The sequence below is a fragment of the Mesocricetus auratus genome, unplaced genomic scaffold, assembly GCF_017639785.1.
Source record: "Mesocricetus auratus isolate SY011 unplaced genomic scaffold, BCM_Maur_2.0 Super-Scaffold_100025, whole genome shotgun sequence".
Taxonomy (NCBI): Eukaryota; Metazoa; Chordata; class Mammalia; order Rodentia; family Cricetidae; genus Mesocricetus; species Mesocricetus auratus.
In genome coordinates, this window is record NW_024429206.1 from 27,272,501 (window position 1) to 27,290,807 (window position 18,307).

Here is an 18,307-nt window from a genome sequence, read left to right on the forward strand (position 1 = left end):
GATGCAGGCTGAGGGGCAGCCCCGGGACAGGAGAGGACGGGTCTCAGGGCTCGCCAGGGCTGTAGCAGCTCAAGGGGGATCACTCACGGCAGAAGGTGCTGTTGCGCCAGGTAGTCACCTGGCCAGCTTGGGCACACAGGGATGCATAGGCTTGCAGGGAGCGGCACAGGGCCAGGGTGTCTCCTCTGGTCCCACACTGGCCATGCACACAACTGGAGAAGCTGGCCTGGGGGGGCACTGCCTCGTGGCAATTGGAGAAAGGTCCTGCAGGACAAAGCAAAGCGGAGGAGAGGGGGGTGAGCCCAGTGCGCTAGCTGGGCCGTGAAGCCTCTATGCAGCTAATTTAGGGATTATGTGTGTACCCGTATGAGTGTGCAGGTGCTTGCAAAGCCCGGGGGACCACCCCAGGTGTCATTCCTCAGGAATCATCACCGTGGGTTCTAATACACTTATAATTGTTGTTATTACTGTGTATGTATGTAAGGGCTTATGTGTTGTACCATGTGGAGGTCAGGAAATAAGTATGTGGAGTTGGTTCTTCCCTTCCAAATGTACATGCTTTCTGGGGACTAAACTCACGTCAGAGCAAGAACCTTTACCTGCCAAGCCATCTGGCTGGCCCCACCTCATATATATCGTGTTCGTGTGTGTGTGTGTGTGTGTGTGTGTGTGTGTGTGTGTGTGTGTGTGTAAGTCAGCTCTCTCCACCATGTGGGTCACAGGGATCAAATCTGTTGGATGGCAGGCACCTGTATCCTCCAAGCCATCTTTTGAGGCCTTTGTCTTGCCTTTTGGGACATGGTCTCGCATTGGCCAAGCTGGAACACACCAGGGCAGCTAAGCTGGTTAGCCGGTGAGCTCCAAGGAGTCTCTGTTCTCTCAGCACTGGGATTACACATGCGTACCAACATGCCTGGGTGGGTTTTTTCTTTTAAATTTATTATTATCATTTTGTGAGGAAGGGTTATATGCATTCCACAATACCCATGTGGAGGTCAAAGTACAACTTTCTGGAATTGGTTCTATGTGGTTTCCAAGGACTGAATGGATTCAGGTCTTCAGATCACCATGATTATGAGGCCAGCTTGAGTTACATACAGAGACTGAGCTCACCCTCATCTAAAACTGAGAACTTACCTGAAAAAAAAATCAGGGACTGGGAATGTACCTCAGTTGTGCTTGCCTGGCATGCCCTGGGTTCGATCTCCAGCACCACATAAACTGGATGTGGTGGTGAACATCTGTAACCCCAAGCACTCAAGAGGTAGAGGCAGAAGGATCGCAAGTTCAGTGTCATTCCAGGCTGCACAGTGGGTTCAAGGCCAGCCTTGGACACATGGACCTAGTCTCAAAATGAAGACAACAGAAGGACAACCACAGAACCAAGTGCCCTGGGACCCATGGCTAAGAGCTGTCAGTCAGGGCTCCTGGAAGGCACCACCAGCCACTCTGTACTCCTGCCGCCTCTACTCCAACTCTCTCTCCTGTCACCACCTGTTCCTGGGCAGAGGACAAAGGGTCCTGGCAAGAGATGTCTCTCACCAACAGGGTTCATCAAGATGGCGCACTTTTTAGTCCAGGTGTCGTCCATGTTGTTCTCCTCACAGCTGGAGGACTTGCCCCCGACTACAAAGCAGCTGGATGAGGGGGAGAAGAAAGATTAGAAAGGTTAGGTTTGAGGAAGAATTCTCCAGACCGAAGCTAGGTCACATGGGGGAAAATGGGAAGGAAACACAATAGCGCCCTCAAGTGGAAAGGCCAGGAGACGCATCAGGAAGGAAGAAGGCCAGTGGGACTTCTCAGATGGCTGCGCTGAGGCAAGAATAAGAAGTTGGCTAACATAGGCCTGAGGAGTTAGGACAATTTTATTTAACTGTTTACATTTTTTTGAGACAGGGACCCTCTACATAGTCATGGCTGTCCTGGAACTCACCATGTAGATCAAGCTGGCCTCCAATTCACAGAGACCCATCTGCTTTCACCTCCCAAATGCTGGGATTAAAGGCATGAGTTACCATGCCTGGCTTGCTTACATTTTGTTATTTATCCTTTAATGTCTAGTTTATTATGTTTAATTGTGTGTGTGTGTGTGTGTATGCACATGAGTGCAGATGCCTAGAGAGGCCAGAGAGGGCATCAGATCCCCTTTCGCTGGAGTTATGGGTGTTTGTGAACCACCATGTGGGTGCTGGGAACCAAATCTGGGTTCTCTGCAAAAGAGCAAGCACTCTTAAATGCTGAGACATCCCCACCCCTTTTTAAGACAAGGTCTCCTGTATCCCAAATTAGCTTTGAATTCACTACAAGGCCCAGAATGACCTTGAGATACTTACCGCCCTGCCTGCACCTCCCATCTGTTGGAATTAATAGTTATGCACTGTCGTGCTCGATTTACGTGATGTTGGGGATGGAACCCAGGGCTTCACGAATGCTAGTGGAGCCTTGACCACTGGAACAAGCCCTGCTGGAACAACCTTTCAAACTTGCAGCCGCTGGCTAAGTGTGCGTCTGTCATGGGCAAAGCCCTGAGCCCCATCCCCAGCACTAGAAGCTGGGGGAGGATGAAGAGCATGGTTGACTGGATTCCTGGGAGCAGGGTGTGCAGCACAGAGGAAGCCCAGACGCACAGGGACGCTCACTTGCAGACTTTCCCCCAGGACCAGTTCTCCTAGGCCCAGTTCATCAGATCCTCTCTCTCTCTCACACACACACCCTGTCCAGACTCCCTTATCCATTTCTCCTAGGCCTAGTTCCTGAAGGCTCAGCCCTCATCAGACCTACCTCACCCAAGCACAATTCACCCTGGCTCAACTCACCTAATCCCAGACCCCTATGCCCAGCTCACCCAGGCTCAGAGGCTTCAAGTATTTTCCAAGAAGCTCCCAGCAGAAGTGAGTTGCCTGCAGGCTTTCTGTCTGGACGCAGATTGTCATCCAAGCTGTTATTGTTGTAGTTCCCTAAGGAGGAGAGAGATCATAGGGGTGGCATTTGTTGCATAGGGCTGCCCTTGAACTCACAAAGCAGCAGAGTTTTAGGTCCCCCTATCTCTGAGGCCACCTCCTTCCCAACTAGAAGACACATTGCTTAATGCCACATCAAAGCTAACCCTTTTGTCTTTTTGTTTTTCTGGATTTTTCCCCCTTTTAAATGACAAGGTTTTACGTATACCAGTCTAGTCTTGAACTGATTATGTAGCTAAGGGTGGCCTTGAACTCTTCATCTGTTTACTTTCACCCTACTACCCAGTTTATGCAGTGCTGGGATGACCCAAGATTGCCTGCATCCGAGGCAAGAGCTCTACCAACTAAGCTAGATTCCCATTCCACCTTTCATCTTTGTTTTGAAGCAAGTTTTTATGAAGTCCAGGCTGCCCTTGAACTCACTACCTAGCAGAGGATGACCTGAACTCCTGATCCTCCTGCCTCCACCTCCTGAGTACCGTGGTTACCAGCATGTACCATCACATCTGGAAACCCTTTCCTCTTTCTGTCTGGCTTTCCTCGGCACCTGCTTGTGGGCCTAGTGTCCTCCATTCATTTGTTGGTTGACAAGTCCTGAGGACGCCCAGTGGAGACATGGGGAGGGGAGCAGATTTCCCCAAGGGTCTTACCACACAGCCCACAGAGTGTGCCAGTGTATGAGGAAGGCACTGTCACCTCCACCAGGTGGTTTCCATCATATCGAACTTGAAGACCAAAGTTCGTGTAGAGCAAGACAAAGATGCCACTCAGCCTAATGGTCACCAGCCCTTTCAAAGGCCACACAGGTAGTGCCACCCGTTGGTTGTTCAGCTGCAGAAATGGGCAGGGTATAGTAGAGAGAGGGTCAGAAACTGGGAACAAAGACCAAATGGGGCACAGTTAAGAAATGGAGAACAGGATGGAGGTGTCTTGGAGCTCAGCTCTTGGAGTTGGAAGCAGTGGGGGTTGGTAATTCAAAGTTATCCTCAGTTACATAGCAAGTTCTGGACCAGCGTGGACATATGAGACCCTACCTCAAAAATAACAATAACAAAGAAAAAGGAAGGAGAGAGAGTGGGTGTTGGTGTGAGGTCTAGAAGGCGATAGAAGACACATACCACGACCCTCCGACCTTTGAACAGGGAGATTTTGAGGTCAAAGACCTGCACATGGACAGCTTTGACATTGGAGACTTCCAAGTTGCCATCACGGATCTCGTTGGTGACACTCACAACGAAGTTATTTTCTTGAATGTTGGACCAGCAAGGCCGGGTCAGTACGTAAGTACAGGTGCCCATAAAATGGTGCAAGGCTCCATCGAATGTCAGGTAGTGGGGGTCACCTGAGGCAACGCAGGTGGCTGCACCTGGAGAGGAGAGCACAGGCTTTGGCGTCTCGTTGCCCCACACCCCAGAAGCCTTGAGGCAAGGCTGCCATCTTGGGGAGGCCGTTTTGAGGTGGTACCCATGACACATCCTTGGACTTTGGTTTCCTCTAGGAAGATGTGTTGGTTTGGCTCAGGAAGGCCAAGAAGGAGACTGCCTTCCTCAACTTCACTTTGAGCCCCTCAAGATGCTGCTCCTACCCTGAAAGTTTGGATCTGGAATCCCAAAGACCCATGTGCCAGAATCTTGATTCTCCCTCCATCTCAATGTCATTGGGAAGGGGTGGAAATTTTAGGAGTAGCAGAAGGTTTGAGGTCAGTTGGGGGGTGTTGTTGAAGGGGATTGCTTCTTTCTCGTTCTTTCCTTCATGCCCCAGCCATGATGTAAGGAATGTTTTGTTCTGCCATGTTTCCCAACAGGATGGGCTGCCTAACCATAACCATGGGACCCAAATCAACAAGATCAAATGATCACAGATTGAAACCTCCCAAACCGGGAGATCGAGAAACCTTCCTCCTTGTCCTCACCTTCTTCCTCTTCCCTCCTTTAATTAAATAATAAAGCATTTATTGATTTCCATACAGTCCAATCACTTCTACACAAATAGCCTCTAAGTAGTACACAGCTTCAAAGGATTGTGAGCTAACACCCTAGTCAACAGACCTCAGGATATCTGCCCCTCTGCTCTCAACTACCCCCCTCTCCTCCCATCACTCTTTGAACACTTACTGGCCCTGGGGGGGGGGGAAGACCTGTGTTTATAGGACCATGAGTAGCTTCTATCTAAGCTCAAATGAGCAAAAGTAGGAATATTTCCATAAAATAATTTGGGGAAATGGAACTGAGCATTACAAATCACAGCAGACAGCCTTAGAGTTGGGATTCTTACTGCCATCATTAGCTTCAGATGACAGCCTGACACACCTGGAAAGAAGGAACCTCAACTTAAAAAACTGACTCCACCAGAGTGGCCTGTGAGCATCTCCGTGGGCATCTTTGTGACTCTTGGTTGATGAAGGAGGACTCAGTCCACTATGAGAAGTACCATCTAGGCCATGTAAGAAAGAGCTGACTTTGGCTATGTGACGTCTTTGTGACTCTCGGGTGATGAAGGAGGGCCCAGTCCACTATGAGAAGTACGGTCTAGGCCGTGTAAGAGCTGACTTTGGCTGTGTGACGTCTTTGTGACTCTCAGGTGATGAAGGAGGGCCCAGTCCACTGTGAGCAGTATGGTCTAGGCCGTGTAAGAAAGAGCTGACTTTGGCTGTGTGACGTCTTTGTGACTCTCGGGTGATGCAGGAGGGCCCAGTCGACTGTGAGCAGTACGGTCTAGGCCGTGTAAGAAAGAGCTGACTTTGGCTTTGGAATCAAGCAAGTGACACTGCTTCTTCATATTCTTCTGTTTCAGCTCCTGCCTCTGGGCTCCTGCCTTGGCTTCCCTCAATGAAGGACTGCTAACCTGTAAACTGAAATACCCTTCCCAGGTTACTTTTGGTCCTGCCATTTTGATCCCAGCACAGCAGACAAACTAGACTGCTTCAGAAACACCTTGCTTTTGCTTCATGTGACTGTTAAGTATGAAATACAATTTATGCCAGAGTAGGATCTCCATGCTTCATCTTGCACTTAACAGCTATGGTTGACTTCACATGGAATCAGATCTGCAGATTCACTGCCCTGTATTGTTTGAGGGCTGTAAAAGTTCAGCCTGCTGATAGGATAGCAATAATCATGCAACAGCAACAACAAACCAAGAAACTCTTTGGCCAAGGAAAATGTCAGCTTTACCTTAAAAGCATGAACTCTTTGCAGAAGGATCAACCACTAAAAAAGGAGGCCCAATTCTTTCGACTGCAAATTGCTGCATTACTCTTTTCTGAAGGCAATAAGTCAATAAACTCCTCCAACAAAAGTCCTTAAGCAAGTTAAATGGCTTATTTCTTGTTTTTGTTTGGTTGTTTTTTGGTTTGGGGTATTTTGTTGGTAATGTTTTATTGTTGTTGTTTATTTCGGTTTTTCTCCTTTCTTTTCTTCCCTTTTTTCTTTTTGAGACAGGGTTTCTCTGTGTAACAGCCCTGGTTGTCCTGGAACTCGCTCTGTAAACCAGGCTGGCCTCGAATTCACAGGGATCCGCCTGCCTCCACCTCCTGAGTTCTGGGATTAAAGGCATGTGCCACCGCCGCCCAGAAAAATGGCTTATTTCTGGAAGTGTACATCGTATCTGCTCCAAAGAATAAAGACACCTCACCAGTTGGTGGTGGCTCACGTTTTTAATCCCTGCACTGGGTAGGCAGAGGCAGGCAGATTTCTGAGTTCGAGGCCAGCCTGGGGTACAAAGTGAGTTCCAGGAGAGCCAGGGCCACTACACAGAGAAACCCTGTCTCAAAAAACTGTACAAAAGAATAAAAGACACCTTTCAACAAAGAAAACCTCACCAAAAGTTACTAGAAAGTACTGAACCGAGAGTAGCTTAAAGGTCGGAGATCGATCCGGAGGCAGAGGCAGGCGGATCTCTGTAAGTTCGAGGCCAGCCTGGTCTACAGAGTGAGTTCCAGGACAGCCTCCAAAGCCACAGAGAATCCCTGTCTCAAAAAAAAAAAAAAAGGTCCGAGATCGGGGACAGATGCAGGAAAGCGCCCTCTTGGCACCCAGTGCTCCTCATGCTCTCCCCCCCACCCCCACCCCCGCAGCTTCGGCGGGAGTGCAGACGGCCGGCGTCGCCGCCGCAGCAGCAGAATCATCAGGATCAGCATCATCAGCATCACCATCAGCATCACCATCAGCATCAGCATCCCGCACAGGGTGCGGAGGCCTCGAGCGCACAAGGCTGCACCGCACTGGGTCTTGGGCAAAGGGCACCGGGTCCGGAGCCTGCACATAACTCGTCTTCCCGGGATTTTTCTTCCCGCTCCTGGCGACCCCTCTTTCCTGCGTGAGGGTCCTCGGAGGGGTCTTCCCGGCGCTCCTGACACAGCCGCTTCTCCCTCCGCCCGCGCTGCTCCTCACCGCGGCTCCCCCCGGAAGGGCCTGTCGGTTTCTCACAGTTGCTCCTCCCGGAAGGGCCTGCCGTGCTCCTCCCGGCCGGCCGCTCCTCCCGGACCTAGAGTTCCGCGCTGTGCGGCTGCTCCTCCATCTTCCCTGCTGTAATTTCCTGAAGGAACTTCCTGTGGCTCCTCGCAGAATACTCTGCCAAGCTCCTGGCTTCACAGACTCACTTCCGTAGCCTCCCTCTTTTTTTCTTCCCTGTTTGTTTGTTTATTTTGGGGTTTTTTTGGGGGGGGGTTGGTTGGTTTTGTTTTGTTTGTTTAAACAACTTCTGGGCTGGAAAGATGGTGCAGGGTAAATTGAGAGGACTCGCTGCCCTTGCGGCCAGAATTCAGTTCCCAGCACCCACGATGCGGGGTTAGGGTGACTTCCAACTGTCTGTAAGTGCAGCTCGGAGAACTGCGGCACCCTACCTGGCTTCTTCAGGTATTTACACTCACATGCACACACAGAGACACAAACATGTGATTTAAAACTGAGTATTAAAACAGTCCCATGTGGCCTAGGCTGGGCTCAAACTAGCTATGTAGCTGAGGATGGCCTCAAACTCCTGACTGATTCTCTGGGCTCCACCTCCCAAAGGCTGGGATTACAGGCAGGCACCACCACCACAGCTAAACTTGGCTTTCTTTCTTTCTTTCTTTCTTTCTTTCTTTCTTTCTTTCTTTCTTTCTGAAACAGGGTTTCTCTGTATTGTTTTGAGCATGTTCTGGAACTCTCTCTGGCTCTGTAGACCAGGCTGTCCTCGAAGTCACAGAGACCCGCCTGCCTCTGCCTCCCGAGTGCTGGGATTAAAGGCGTGCGCCACCACTGCCGGGCTTAAACTTGGCTTTCTTATAAATGGGTCTTTCTCAAGCTGGAGAGATGGCTCAGCCATTACAGGCTAGGCTCGCAACCAAAACAAATGGGTCGTTCGCAGTCTTTGTCCCTGTCTCACACAGGATGATCCACACACAGTCTCTAGGTGAGCCCCTGTTTTGGGGGAAAGCTGCTTTTGGCAATGTTTCTGTATTACTTTACTATATTCTACTTTCTGTATTGCTTACTATATTACCAGATCCTTAAGAAAGCAGTGCTGTGTTCTGGGATTCGGTGTGTAGGGACCTCCGTGGTGGGAAGGCTAGGGAAGGGGGCGTGAGCCAGCTCCCACTGCACCCTCAGTCAGGAAGCAGAGAGAGGTGAATGCTGCCGCTGTCTTGACTTCTCCTTCCGTGGAATGAAGTTTGCATCGAGTGTGGGTCTTCTCCCTTCGGGGTTAACTGAATCTAGAAACTTGCTAACTGACACGACCAAAGTCTTGTTTCCTAAGTGTTTCTAGAACCTGTCGAGTTGACAGTCTGTATTAAGGTCACCATCCCCTCAGATGGCGTCCCCGCTCACCTTCTGTGGTGACTTGACTGCTCACCTTGGGCATGGCAGCCTAATATGCCATTCTTATGGCTGCAGACTTCCTGGGCCTTGCACTGCCAGGGCCGGCAGTGAATGTTGTTGTTGCCTTCACAAGTGCAGACCTCTTTGCAGTCTGGACTGAACCACTGCTCCTGTACCTGGGGTGCAGAAGGGAAAGCAGTAAGAGATGGCTTCCTTGTTGGCTCTCTGGTCTTCCTGAAACACTGGGCTTGGGTGCGAAAGTCTGGTGTCAAATAGGCCTAGTAGCATAGCAGGTGCAGTGGGGGAATGTGTTCCGGGGAAACGGGGCGCCCGACATCCTCCAGTGGCCTCCACACTGTACCTACACCACACATACAAACTAATGAGAGAAAAAAGAGGGCCAGCAAGGTGGCTCAGTAGTTGGGAACACTTAGTGCCAAGCCTGAGGATTTGAGTTCAGTCTAGAGACCCACATGCCAAAAGGAGACAGCCAGCTCCTGCAGATTTTCCTCTGACCCTGGCATGTGAGTGCAAACCCAATAAGTAAGTGCAATAAAGACTTCACAATAAATGACAATAAAGAAAAGTGTCCCTCCCCCCAAGAACTCAGGAACCAGTGGAGCAGGGGCAGTAAGTAAATACATTTGTCAACAAATCTCCCATATGATCTGCACCCAGTTAAATCAGACAGGCACCCCAGGACAGTTTCCCACCATGGGCACACACTATTAATACTTGAGAGATACTTTTTCCTTATTTTATGTGCATTAGTATTTTGCTTGCATGTATGTCTGTGTGAAGGTGTCAGATCTTGGAGTTACAGACAGTTATGAGTTGCCATGCGGGTGCTGGGAACTGAGCCTGTGACCTCTGGAAGAGCAGTCAGTGTTCTTAACCTCTGAGCCATCTCTCCAGCCCCAAGAGATACATTCTTTTTGTTCATTTGTTTAAAATAGAGTAGTTCAACTGACCTGGAACCCCAGATCCTCTTAGCTCAGCCTCCCCAGTGCTGTAGTTACAGATAACTACATACATGTGAGAAGTGTCCCTAACTTAGTTGTCAGGAAGCTCCAAGCAAGAAGTGTTGCAAGAGAGCCTCAAAGGAGGTGAGGGATTCCAGCAGGAAGAGGTGACGTAGAGGCAGAGCCAGGTGTGGGGAAAGGCTAGCAAAATGGGTTTGGTGATGGTTACATGCAACCCTGACACTGAGGAGGCAGAGGCAGGAGAATTGAGTTGAGGCTGCAAAGGGTACATAAAATCTTTTTTTTGTTTTGTTTTTTTGTTTTTTTGAGACAGGGTTTCTCTATATTGTTTTGAGGCTGTCCTGGAACTCTCTCTGTAGACCAGGCTGGTCTTGAGCTCACAAGATCCACCTGCCTCTGCCTCCGGAGTGCTGGGATTAAAGGTGTACACCACCAACACCCAGCTCATAACAAGATCTTGTTTCAAAAATCTGAGGTAAAAAAAAAAAAGGAAAAGAACAAGTAAAAAGCTAGAGCTTTGGTGCATTAACTGGTACTGCAATTTGGTTGTAGAGCGCCTGCCTAGGATCCCCCAGTGAGGTGTTAGAGGTGTGGCTCAGTGTTAGAACACCTGCCTAGAATCCCCCAGTGAGGGGCTGGGGTAAAAGAGGGAAAGAAGGAGGGTAATTAGAGGAGAACGGGGGGGATAACAGAGTATGACTCCAGTGTGCCAGCCTTATTACTCTTGCTCCTTTTCTGACTTTCTCTTTCCTGCCTATCCCCTTTCCTTCCTCCACCTCAACCCAGGTCTTCAGAAACTCAGAGCAAGTCCTGTCTGTCAGTAAGGCTGAGGGATTCATGCCAGCTGCTCACTTTGAAGTAGCGTCCGTCGATGTTGGTGCACCCACACTTTGATTGAGGGACACACTCGAAACCACTGAGGATGAAGCCAGGGTCACACTCGCAGGCTTCCACGCAGTGCTCTGGGCAGGGCTGGAGAGCAGATCCAGGATGGCAGGTATCCGGGCACGGCTTGGCACACAGGGAGTACCTGCTGTTTTGAGGGCAGACCAAAGCTGTGAAGGGAGAAGCTTGGGTAAGGAAACGGGCAACTGTGGATCAGGACGCGGGAGGCTGTGGCAACAGGACTGAGTTTCAGACCAGCCTGGGCTGCACAGTGACACCTGTCTCAGAAGTAATTCCAAAAGGAGACAAATGAGACCAGAAGGAAAGGGCATGCTAAAGAGGCCCCAGCTAGAGATGCTGTGGCCACTGTTGAGAAATACGACATGGGGAAGATAAGCCCAGGAACCCAGCTGATGGTTAGGGCGTGCCGCTGCTGGAAACGAGAGCGGCTGCCTGCTGCCTGAGGGTAGAGTGCTCGTGTGCACGCATGAAGCCCTGGGTTCCGCCCTGGCTGTGATGGTACCTGCCTGTAACCCCAGCACTGGAGAAGCGGAGGTGGGAGGATCAAGAATTCAGGGCCGCTTTTAGCTCCACGGTGAGCTTAAGACTAGACTTGGCTGCAGGAGACCCCGGCTCAAAAAAGCAAACCAAAACAAAAGCAGCTGCCTAACCAAGCACGGTCCCCACGGGAGGCAGATGAGCTGGGAATCAAAAGATACAGCCACTCTGATGTGTGCGCCTTCTCAGTAAGCAAGCTGGTACCCGGCAAGCCATGAGCAGCCTGGTCCTGGGGATGGGTGTCCGCTAATGCAGCTTCCCCAGAGGACTGGTGGGCAGGGGCGGTCTATACCAAAGCTTCAACACGGCTTCATACATTCAGTCTGCACTAAATGCAATGAGAGCTTAGGGGAGCACAAAATACACTTCTTGTTTTGTTTTTCGAGACAGGGTTTCCCTGTATTGTTTTGGAGGCTGTCCTGGAACTCACTCTGTAGATCAGGCTGGCCTCGAACTCACAGAGATCCGCCTGCCTCTGCCTCCTCTCCTTCCTCGACATCCTTTTCCTCCACCTGTTCCTCCTCTCCTACGTCTTTCTTTTCCTCCTCTTTCTTGTCCCCTTCCTCCTCCTGCCCCTCCCCCCGGCCCCCAGTGCTGAGGACTCAATCCAGGGCCTTGGGCACATCAGGAAAGCGCTCTACAAGCCACACCCTCAGCGCCTCAGTGACAGAGTCTGGGCAAGCACCGTATCACTGAGCTGTAACCCCAGCTCCTTGTCGATGGATTCCAGGCCACGTGCTCTACTGACGAACCATGCACCGAGCCCTCTTTTTGCTTTTCATTTTGAAGCCAGCCTCCCTAAGTTGCCCAGCTTGGTCCTGAGCTTGAGATCGTCCTGCCTCAGCCTCCCAAGTAGTGGAGGTTACAGGACTGCTGTCCAGTCAGCTTACTGATTTTTCTCAAGCTCTTGCCAACTCTCCTCCCTACCCTGTCTTCACATGTAGTTGGAGTAGGGGATCAACAGGGTGCACACTGTAGCTATGGAAAGCTGTACCGGATCATGCCCCAATTCTTTGGGTCCTAACTCACGGCAGAACTGGGGTCCCCTCCAGGGCCTCACGGGATAGCCCGCATCTTGGCAGGTAGCAGTCATGGCTGACATATGAACACAGAGTATCTGCTGGAGGCCCTGGAAGCTACACATGTCCGCCACACAGTTATCCAATAAGGACGAGGCCTTCAGGTAGAACAGGCATGCCCTGGGGAGAGAGGCTGAGTCAGAGGGGAGGAGAGGCCGGAGCCGCTGTGCTCCGCCTCAGAGAAACCCCGGTGCCAGCAACCCCAGGCAGCCCGTCCGCCTTCCTCCATACTCAAAAGGTCCACTTGGGTCGACAAGTTGGCCACATAAGTTGGGCTCCGACATAGTTCTCCCCAAGGCTGAGTCACAAGTTGGGGGGTTCTTCTTGTGCTGACACCTGGAAGAGACCCAACCCAAGCGGTCAGCAAGACTGAAAGGCACAACAGAGGGAGAGCAGCTGGAGTCTTCAGGTAGGGAAAGAGAAATGGGCAATCTTACTATGTTAGCCCAGGCTTGCCCTTCACCTCCCCACAGTCCTGGAAACCTAAAGATCACAGGCAAGGACTAATAAACTGTCCCCCAGCCCCTATTACTTTGCATTGCTGAGGATCAAACCCAACATCTAGTTTGCGCTAGACAGGTGCCCCACTAAAGAGCCCCACCCCTAGCCCCTCCATGGGGAATTCCAGGCAAGGCCTCTATCACTGCCCCAACTCTCATTGTGAGAATTCTAGGCAGGGGCTCTACCACGGAGCCACACCCCCAGGTCTTGGATTTTAGAAACTGGATCTTACTATGTCTGCAGCTCCAGGTATTCATCCCTGCCTCTTCTGGAATGACAGGCAGGAACAGTTATGCCCAGCTGGGACAGATCTTAAAATGGGCAAGGGGCAGATGGCCTAGGAGAGGAGGGCCACCTCTGGCGCCCAGGGGGCCCTCACTCACTCCTTGTCGTCTTCCTCTTCCATCAGCCAGCTGTCCCCCAGCTCATCCTCATCGAGTGTCATGGTGCCATCTGGCTTCCGGTTATCATTGCTGCCATCCCCGTCATAGTTCCCACAGAAACCACAGAGTCTCTTTGAGTAGGTGCTGTGGGTCCAGAAGAGGGTTAGTCATGGCTGGGAAGAAGGGTCTGAGTTGTCAGAGCCACAGTAAGGGGCACTGAGCTGTCTGTCCTGATGGAAGAGGCAGGAGGGGGCTGAGAACATCCTCTTTTGCTGGGCGTTGTGTGGCGTGCACCTTTAACCCTAGCACTCGGGAGGCAGAGGCAGGAGGATCTCTGTGATTTTGAGGCCAGTCTGGTCTACAGAGTGAGTTTCAGGACAGCCAAGTGTACACAGAGAAACCCTGCCTTGAAAAACTAAAATAATAATAATAGAGAATATGTACTCTTAGCAGAGTCTGTGACAGACCTCAGGTACTTAAAGGCCACCACTCTCAGACTGAGCCACCTATACAGGATCTCCTCTGCTCTTTCTGCTCAGCACCCCTGCTGCCCTCTCTCATGGGTTTAAACAAGAATCAATCTCTCACTCCTCTCTGTCTGTCTGTCTCTCCCTCTCTCTCTGTCTCTGTGTGTGTGTCTCTGTCTCTCTGTGTGTCTCTGTCTGTGTGTGTGAGTGTGTGTGTGTCTCTCTGTGTCTGTGTGTGTGTTTGTGTGTGTGTGTCTCTGTGTGTGAGTGTGTGTGTCTCTATCTCTGTCTGTGTGTGTGTGTCTCTGTGTGTGTGTGAGTGTGTGTGTGTGTGTGTGTGTGTGTGCTTTCCAGGTGTGGAACTTAGCTCTACCAGATGAGCCACCTCCCTAGTCCCCGTGTCACCTTTTCCACAAGCCTGACTTATCCTAGTCTGTTCATCTGGGGATACACTCTTCTTTGAAGAATGGTGTCCAGCAACAGCTCCTCTGTCAGCTCCCAGAGTCCTTGAGTGATTCTTTCTAGCACATTCCGGAGGCACTGTGTATGCACCCTGCTATTACCTCACTGCCCTGACCCCACTTCCTGCTGCTTCTCTTCGGCGCTGCTCAGGTTAGATGCCGCCCAGCTTTGAGGACATATGCAGATGATTAACCTGAGTGACTGGAGTGGGGGTGGGACTCTCTGGGAGAGATGTCAGCTTCCTGACTAGGCTGCCTCCCTTACCTGGACACAGTCACAAAGAGTTGCTGGTCACCATCCCACCTGACACGCAAACCAAATGTTGTCCTCAGTTCAACAAATCGCCCACTCAGACCCACAAAGATGTCGTTAGAAGGTATTGCTGGGAGAGTGACTCTCTGCTCCCCAATCTGGCAGAATAGAGGAGACAGAGAGTGTCACTGGAGTCAAGGAGAACCTTAAGACTCCAGCATCACACCCAAGGCTAAAAGGCATCACCCCTCACCCCTTCCCTCCAGCGTCTCTCACTGGGCCCGTTTGGAAACATCGCCGTCATTATTTTGCTGAAGCGTTTGGGGACAGGTAGGGCTGACTGTCTCCCGGCGGGATGATAGAGGACAGGACTCACCAGTGTGTGTCTGCCCCTGAGCAGGGTAATGGTGGTCTCTGACAGGGTGATGAGGACTTTGTCCAGGGAGGACACACCTTCTACTCCCCGTTCTTGGGCTCTTGCTGTTATCCTGAAGAACGTGTCTAGGTGGAAAGGGGGACGGCTGTTCTCAGACAGGGTCTCATTGCAGCTCAGGCTGGCTGAGAATGACTTTGGACTCTTGGGGGCGTTGCCCCCACCTCCCCAGTGCTGGCACTGCAGGCATGTGCCGCCACGCCCACTTCATGGGGTGCTAGGCGTGGAACCCACTCGAGGCTTTGTGCACACTGAACAAGCGCTCAGCCGTGGGCCAATGCGGTCCCCTTCTGCCACTCATCACCACCCCTGTTCAGCGCCTTCTGCGTCCCCATGACTGACACCTGTTCTACAATCTCAGCCCCTCCCACCCCCACCCCCTAACCCCACCCCAGCTCTGGCTCCAGTCTCCTACCTGTAGAGTTGTCGCAGGTTTGGGTCAACATGTAGGTACATGACCCTGTGAGGCTAATGCGCCTCTCATCAAAGGTGACAAAGTGGAGGTCCCCATAGACCAGGCAGGTGGCACTACCTGCCACAAGAGATAAGGGAAGCTGTTTCCGGGGTCCCACATCCCAGCCTCTCCTACCCAGACGCATTCGCAGCTCCACTGCCCAAGGGAGATGTGGGGCGTACAGGCCCACGCCCACCTGTCAGAGCGATGGTTTAGAGAGGCAGCAGGGGGCTGTCTGGATCAGAGCAGAGCACATGCAAATGTGGGGACTGGAGCAGTGAACCCGTCCTAAAGTGTCCAGCCACCCTCCCTCTCCGACAGCATGAAGGGCAGTGCTCACCATAGGGCTGGCATTCATACTGGTCATTCTTCAGCTGGCAGACAGTGTGTGTCCCACACTGGGAGATCTGGCACTCCAGCCGGCTACCCAGCAAGCAGTGGCACCGTTCTGTGCAATTGGGACTGAACCATTCTTCCCCAGGCTAAGGGCAACGATTGAGAGAGACAGTCACAAAGTCACAGTTCTGTGTGTGCGTGTGTGTGAGTGAGTGAGTGTGTGAGTGTGTGTGAGTGAGTGTGAGTGTGTGTGAGTGAGTGAGTGTGTGAGAATGTGTGAGTGAGTGTGAGTGTGTATGTGAGTGAGTGTGTGTGAGTGTGTGTGAGTGAGTGTGTGTGAGTGAGTGTGAGTGAGTGTGAGTGAGTGTGAGTGAGTGTGCATTCTTCCCCAGGCTAAGGGCAACGGATGAGAGAGACAGTCACAAAGTCCAAGTTCTCTGTGTGTGTGTGAGTGTGTGTGTGTGAGTGTGTGTGAATGAGTGTGAGTGAGTGAGTGAGTGTGAGAATGTGTGAGTGAGTGTGTGTGAGTGAGTGAGTGTGTGTGAGTGAGTGTGAGTGAGTGTGTGTGAGTGAGTGTGTGTGAGTGTGTGAGTGTGTGAGTGTGTGAGTGAGTGTGTGTGAGTGAGTGTGTGAGTGTGTGAGTGTGTGTGAGTGTGGGAGTGTGTGAGTGAGTGTGAGTGAGTGTGTGTGAGTGTGTGAGTGTGTGAGTGTGTGAGTGAGTGTGTGTGAGTGAGTGTGTGAGTGTGTGAGTGTGTGTGAGTGTGGGAGTGTGTGAGTGAGTGTGGGAGTGTGTGTGTGAGTGTGAGTGAGTGTGTGTGTGAGTGTGTGTGCATAACTGCCCACCATAGCATACATGTGAAGACCAGAAGACAGTTTGTGGCTTGGTTCTCTCCTTTCACCACAAAGGTCCCAGGGATTAAACGCAGGTCACTGGCCTTTACCACAGAGTCCGATACTCAAGTGCTTTGGGGACCAAACCCAGGCCTCCACACTAGGTGTGTTCTCTGCTGTTTGACCTCTATTCCCAGTCATTTTTACTTTTTGCAGGCGTGGGGAGGCATTGAAGGCAAGGAAGGATTTGGGAAGAACCTCAAGCTGCCCAGGCTGACCTCAAATCTACTACATCAGAGAGGATGGCCTTGAACTCCCAACCTTCCTACCTCCATCTTTCAAGTGTTGAGATTACAGATACGTGCCCCCACTCCTGGCTCAAGGCAAGGTCCTGACACATATCCCTGGCTGGCCTGGAATCTTTCATCACCTTGCCCCAGCCTCCCAGTATCTTAAAAACAAGAACAAAAAACCCGTTTCTAAAAAAAAATCAAAAACTGTGACAGTTGTGTGGCTTGGTCCTCTTGTGGGGCAGGGACCAAGCCACACAACTGGCTTCTGGGACCCTCTCCTCACACTGGTCGCCTTGCCCAGCCTTAATACGTGGAGAGGTGCTTAGTCTCACTGCAACCTGAAATGCCATGTTGTGTTGATGCTCAGGGGAGACCTGTCCTTCCCTAATCAGAAACGGAAAGGGAAGGGGTCGCAGGGGAGGAACAGAACATGGAGGGAGGAGCTAGGAGGCGAGGAAGGAGGGCAAACTGCAGCCGGGTGTAAAATAAATAATTTTTTCTTTTTTTTTTTTTTTTTTTGCTTTTCGAGACAGGGTTTCTCTGTATTGTTTTGGAGCCTGCCCTGGAACTCGCTCTGGAGACCAGGCTGGCTTCGAACTCACAGAGATCCACCTGCAAATTAATAAATTTTTAAAATAGAAAATTAAAATGAAAATACCTAACTAAATAAAAATGTAAGTCCTGCTATGCATAGTCTTTGGTTGGTTGGTTGGCTGGTTGTTTTGGTTTTGTTTTTTTTGTGACAGGGTTTCCCTGTGTAGCTTTGGAAGCTGTCCTGGAACTGGCTCTGTAGACCATGCTGGCCTCGAACTCACAGAGATCTGCCTGCCTCCGCCTCCAGAGTGCTGGGATTAAAGGCGTGCGCCATTATTGCCCAGCTACTGTCTTATAGCCTTGGAAACATATTTAACAAGATAAACTTTCCCAGGGTCATGCAGAGAATGAATGCTGTATCCATCTTCCAGCTCTGCTACCTGACTCTAGATCTGTCCATATGCCAGTCCATCCATACCCAGTGAGCTCTGGAAATACTCAGTCCTGGGTTGGGGATGTAGTGGCAGAGCACTATTCTAAAACCCATCAGTAGGAGTAGCGTAGAGCCCCTGCCTAGAACCCCTCGTGTAGAGGTGGGAGTGTGGGTCCTTGGTAGAGCATTTCCCTAGACCCTTGGCTCTTCCTTCAGCACTGTAAAACCATTGGGTAACCATCCTTTACGCCTACACCGTGGGCCTCTCTAGGCCCCTCTCACACGGAGAGCAGGGTCCCCAGGGCCCAGGTGTTCCGGCACCAGCTCTCCTTTGGAAAGCTGGGCACCCCCAGAGGCATACCTTATAGTACTTGTTGCTGTAGAAGCAATTGCAGAAAGACGCATTGATGCACAGATTGTCACTAAACAAAAATCCAGGATTGCAGACACAGCCAGGGCTGCAGAGGGACTGGCAGTTGGGCTTGGGGCTCTCACAGGACGCGGGGCACGCACATGGTTCAAAGTGGGCATTTGGAGGACAACTCTCTAAAGACAAAGCACAGCCTGTTAGGTCTCCATGACACAGCTGCCCCCGCCCCAGAAGCCTCCCTGTCTCCCTGTCTCTCTCCTGCCCTGGGCTCATGCTCTTTTCTAAATAAGCC

At 51.2% G+C, this 18,307-nt stretch overlaps 1 protein-coding gene and 1 long non-coding RNA gene across 2 annotated transcripts in view; one reads left to right on the top strand and one right to left on the bottom strand.

Annotated features, from left to right (window-relative positions):
• The window catches only part of Zan (zonadhesin), a 105,839-nt gene that overhangs the window by 76,201 nt on the left and 11,331 nt on the right, over positions 1-18,307 (bottom strand). Inside the window, 15 exon segments of the mRNA XM_040731637.1 lie at positions 88-264; positions 1,543-1,637; positions 2,846-2,957; positions 3,611-3,791; positions 4,079-4,326; positions 8,796-8,937; positions 10,597-10,799; positions 12,217-12,386; positions 12,498-12,635; positions 13,151-13,294; positions 14,344-14,489; positions 14,708-14,832; positions 15,180-15,296; positions 15,559-15,700; positions 18,007-18,191. Coding sequence (XP_040587571.1) covers positions 88-264; positions 1,543-1,637; positions 2,846-2,957; positions 3,611-3,791; positions 4,079-4,326; positions 8,796-8,937; positions 10,597-10,799; positions 12,217-12,386; positions 12,498-12,635; positions 13,151-13,294; positions 14,344-14,489; positions 14,708-14,832; positions 15,180-15,296; positions 15,559-15,700; positions 18,007-18,191 — 2,325 coding nt within the window.
• LOC121133901 lies at positions 4,431-6,265 on the top strand. The gene is made up of 2 exons (XR_005870913.1): positions 4,431-4,659; positions 4,765-6,265. It is a non-coding gene; the product is annotated as an uncharacterized LOC121133901 (long non-coding RNA).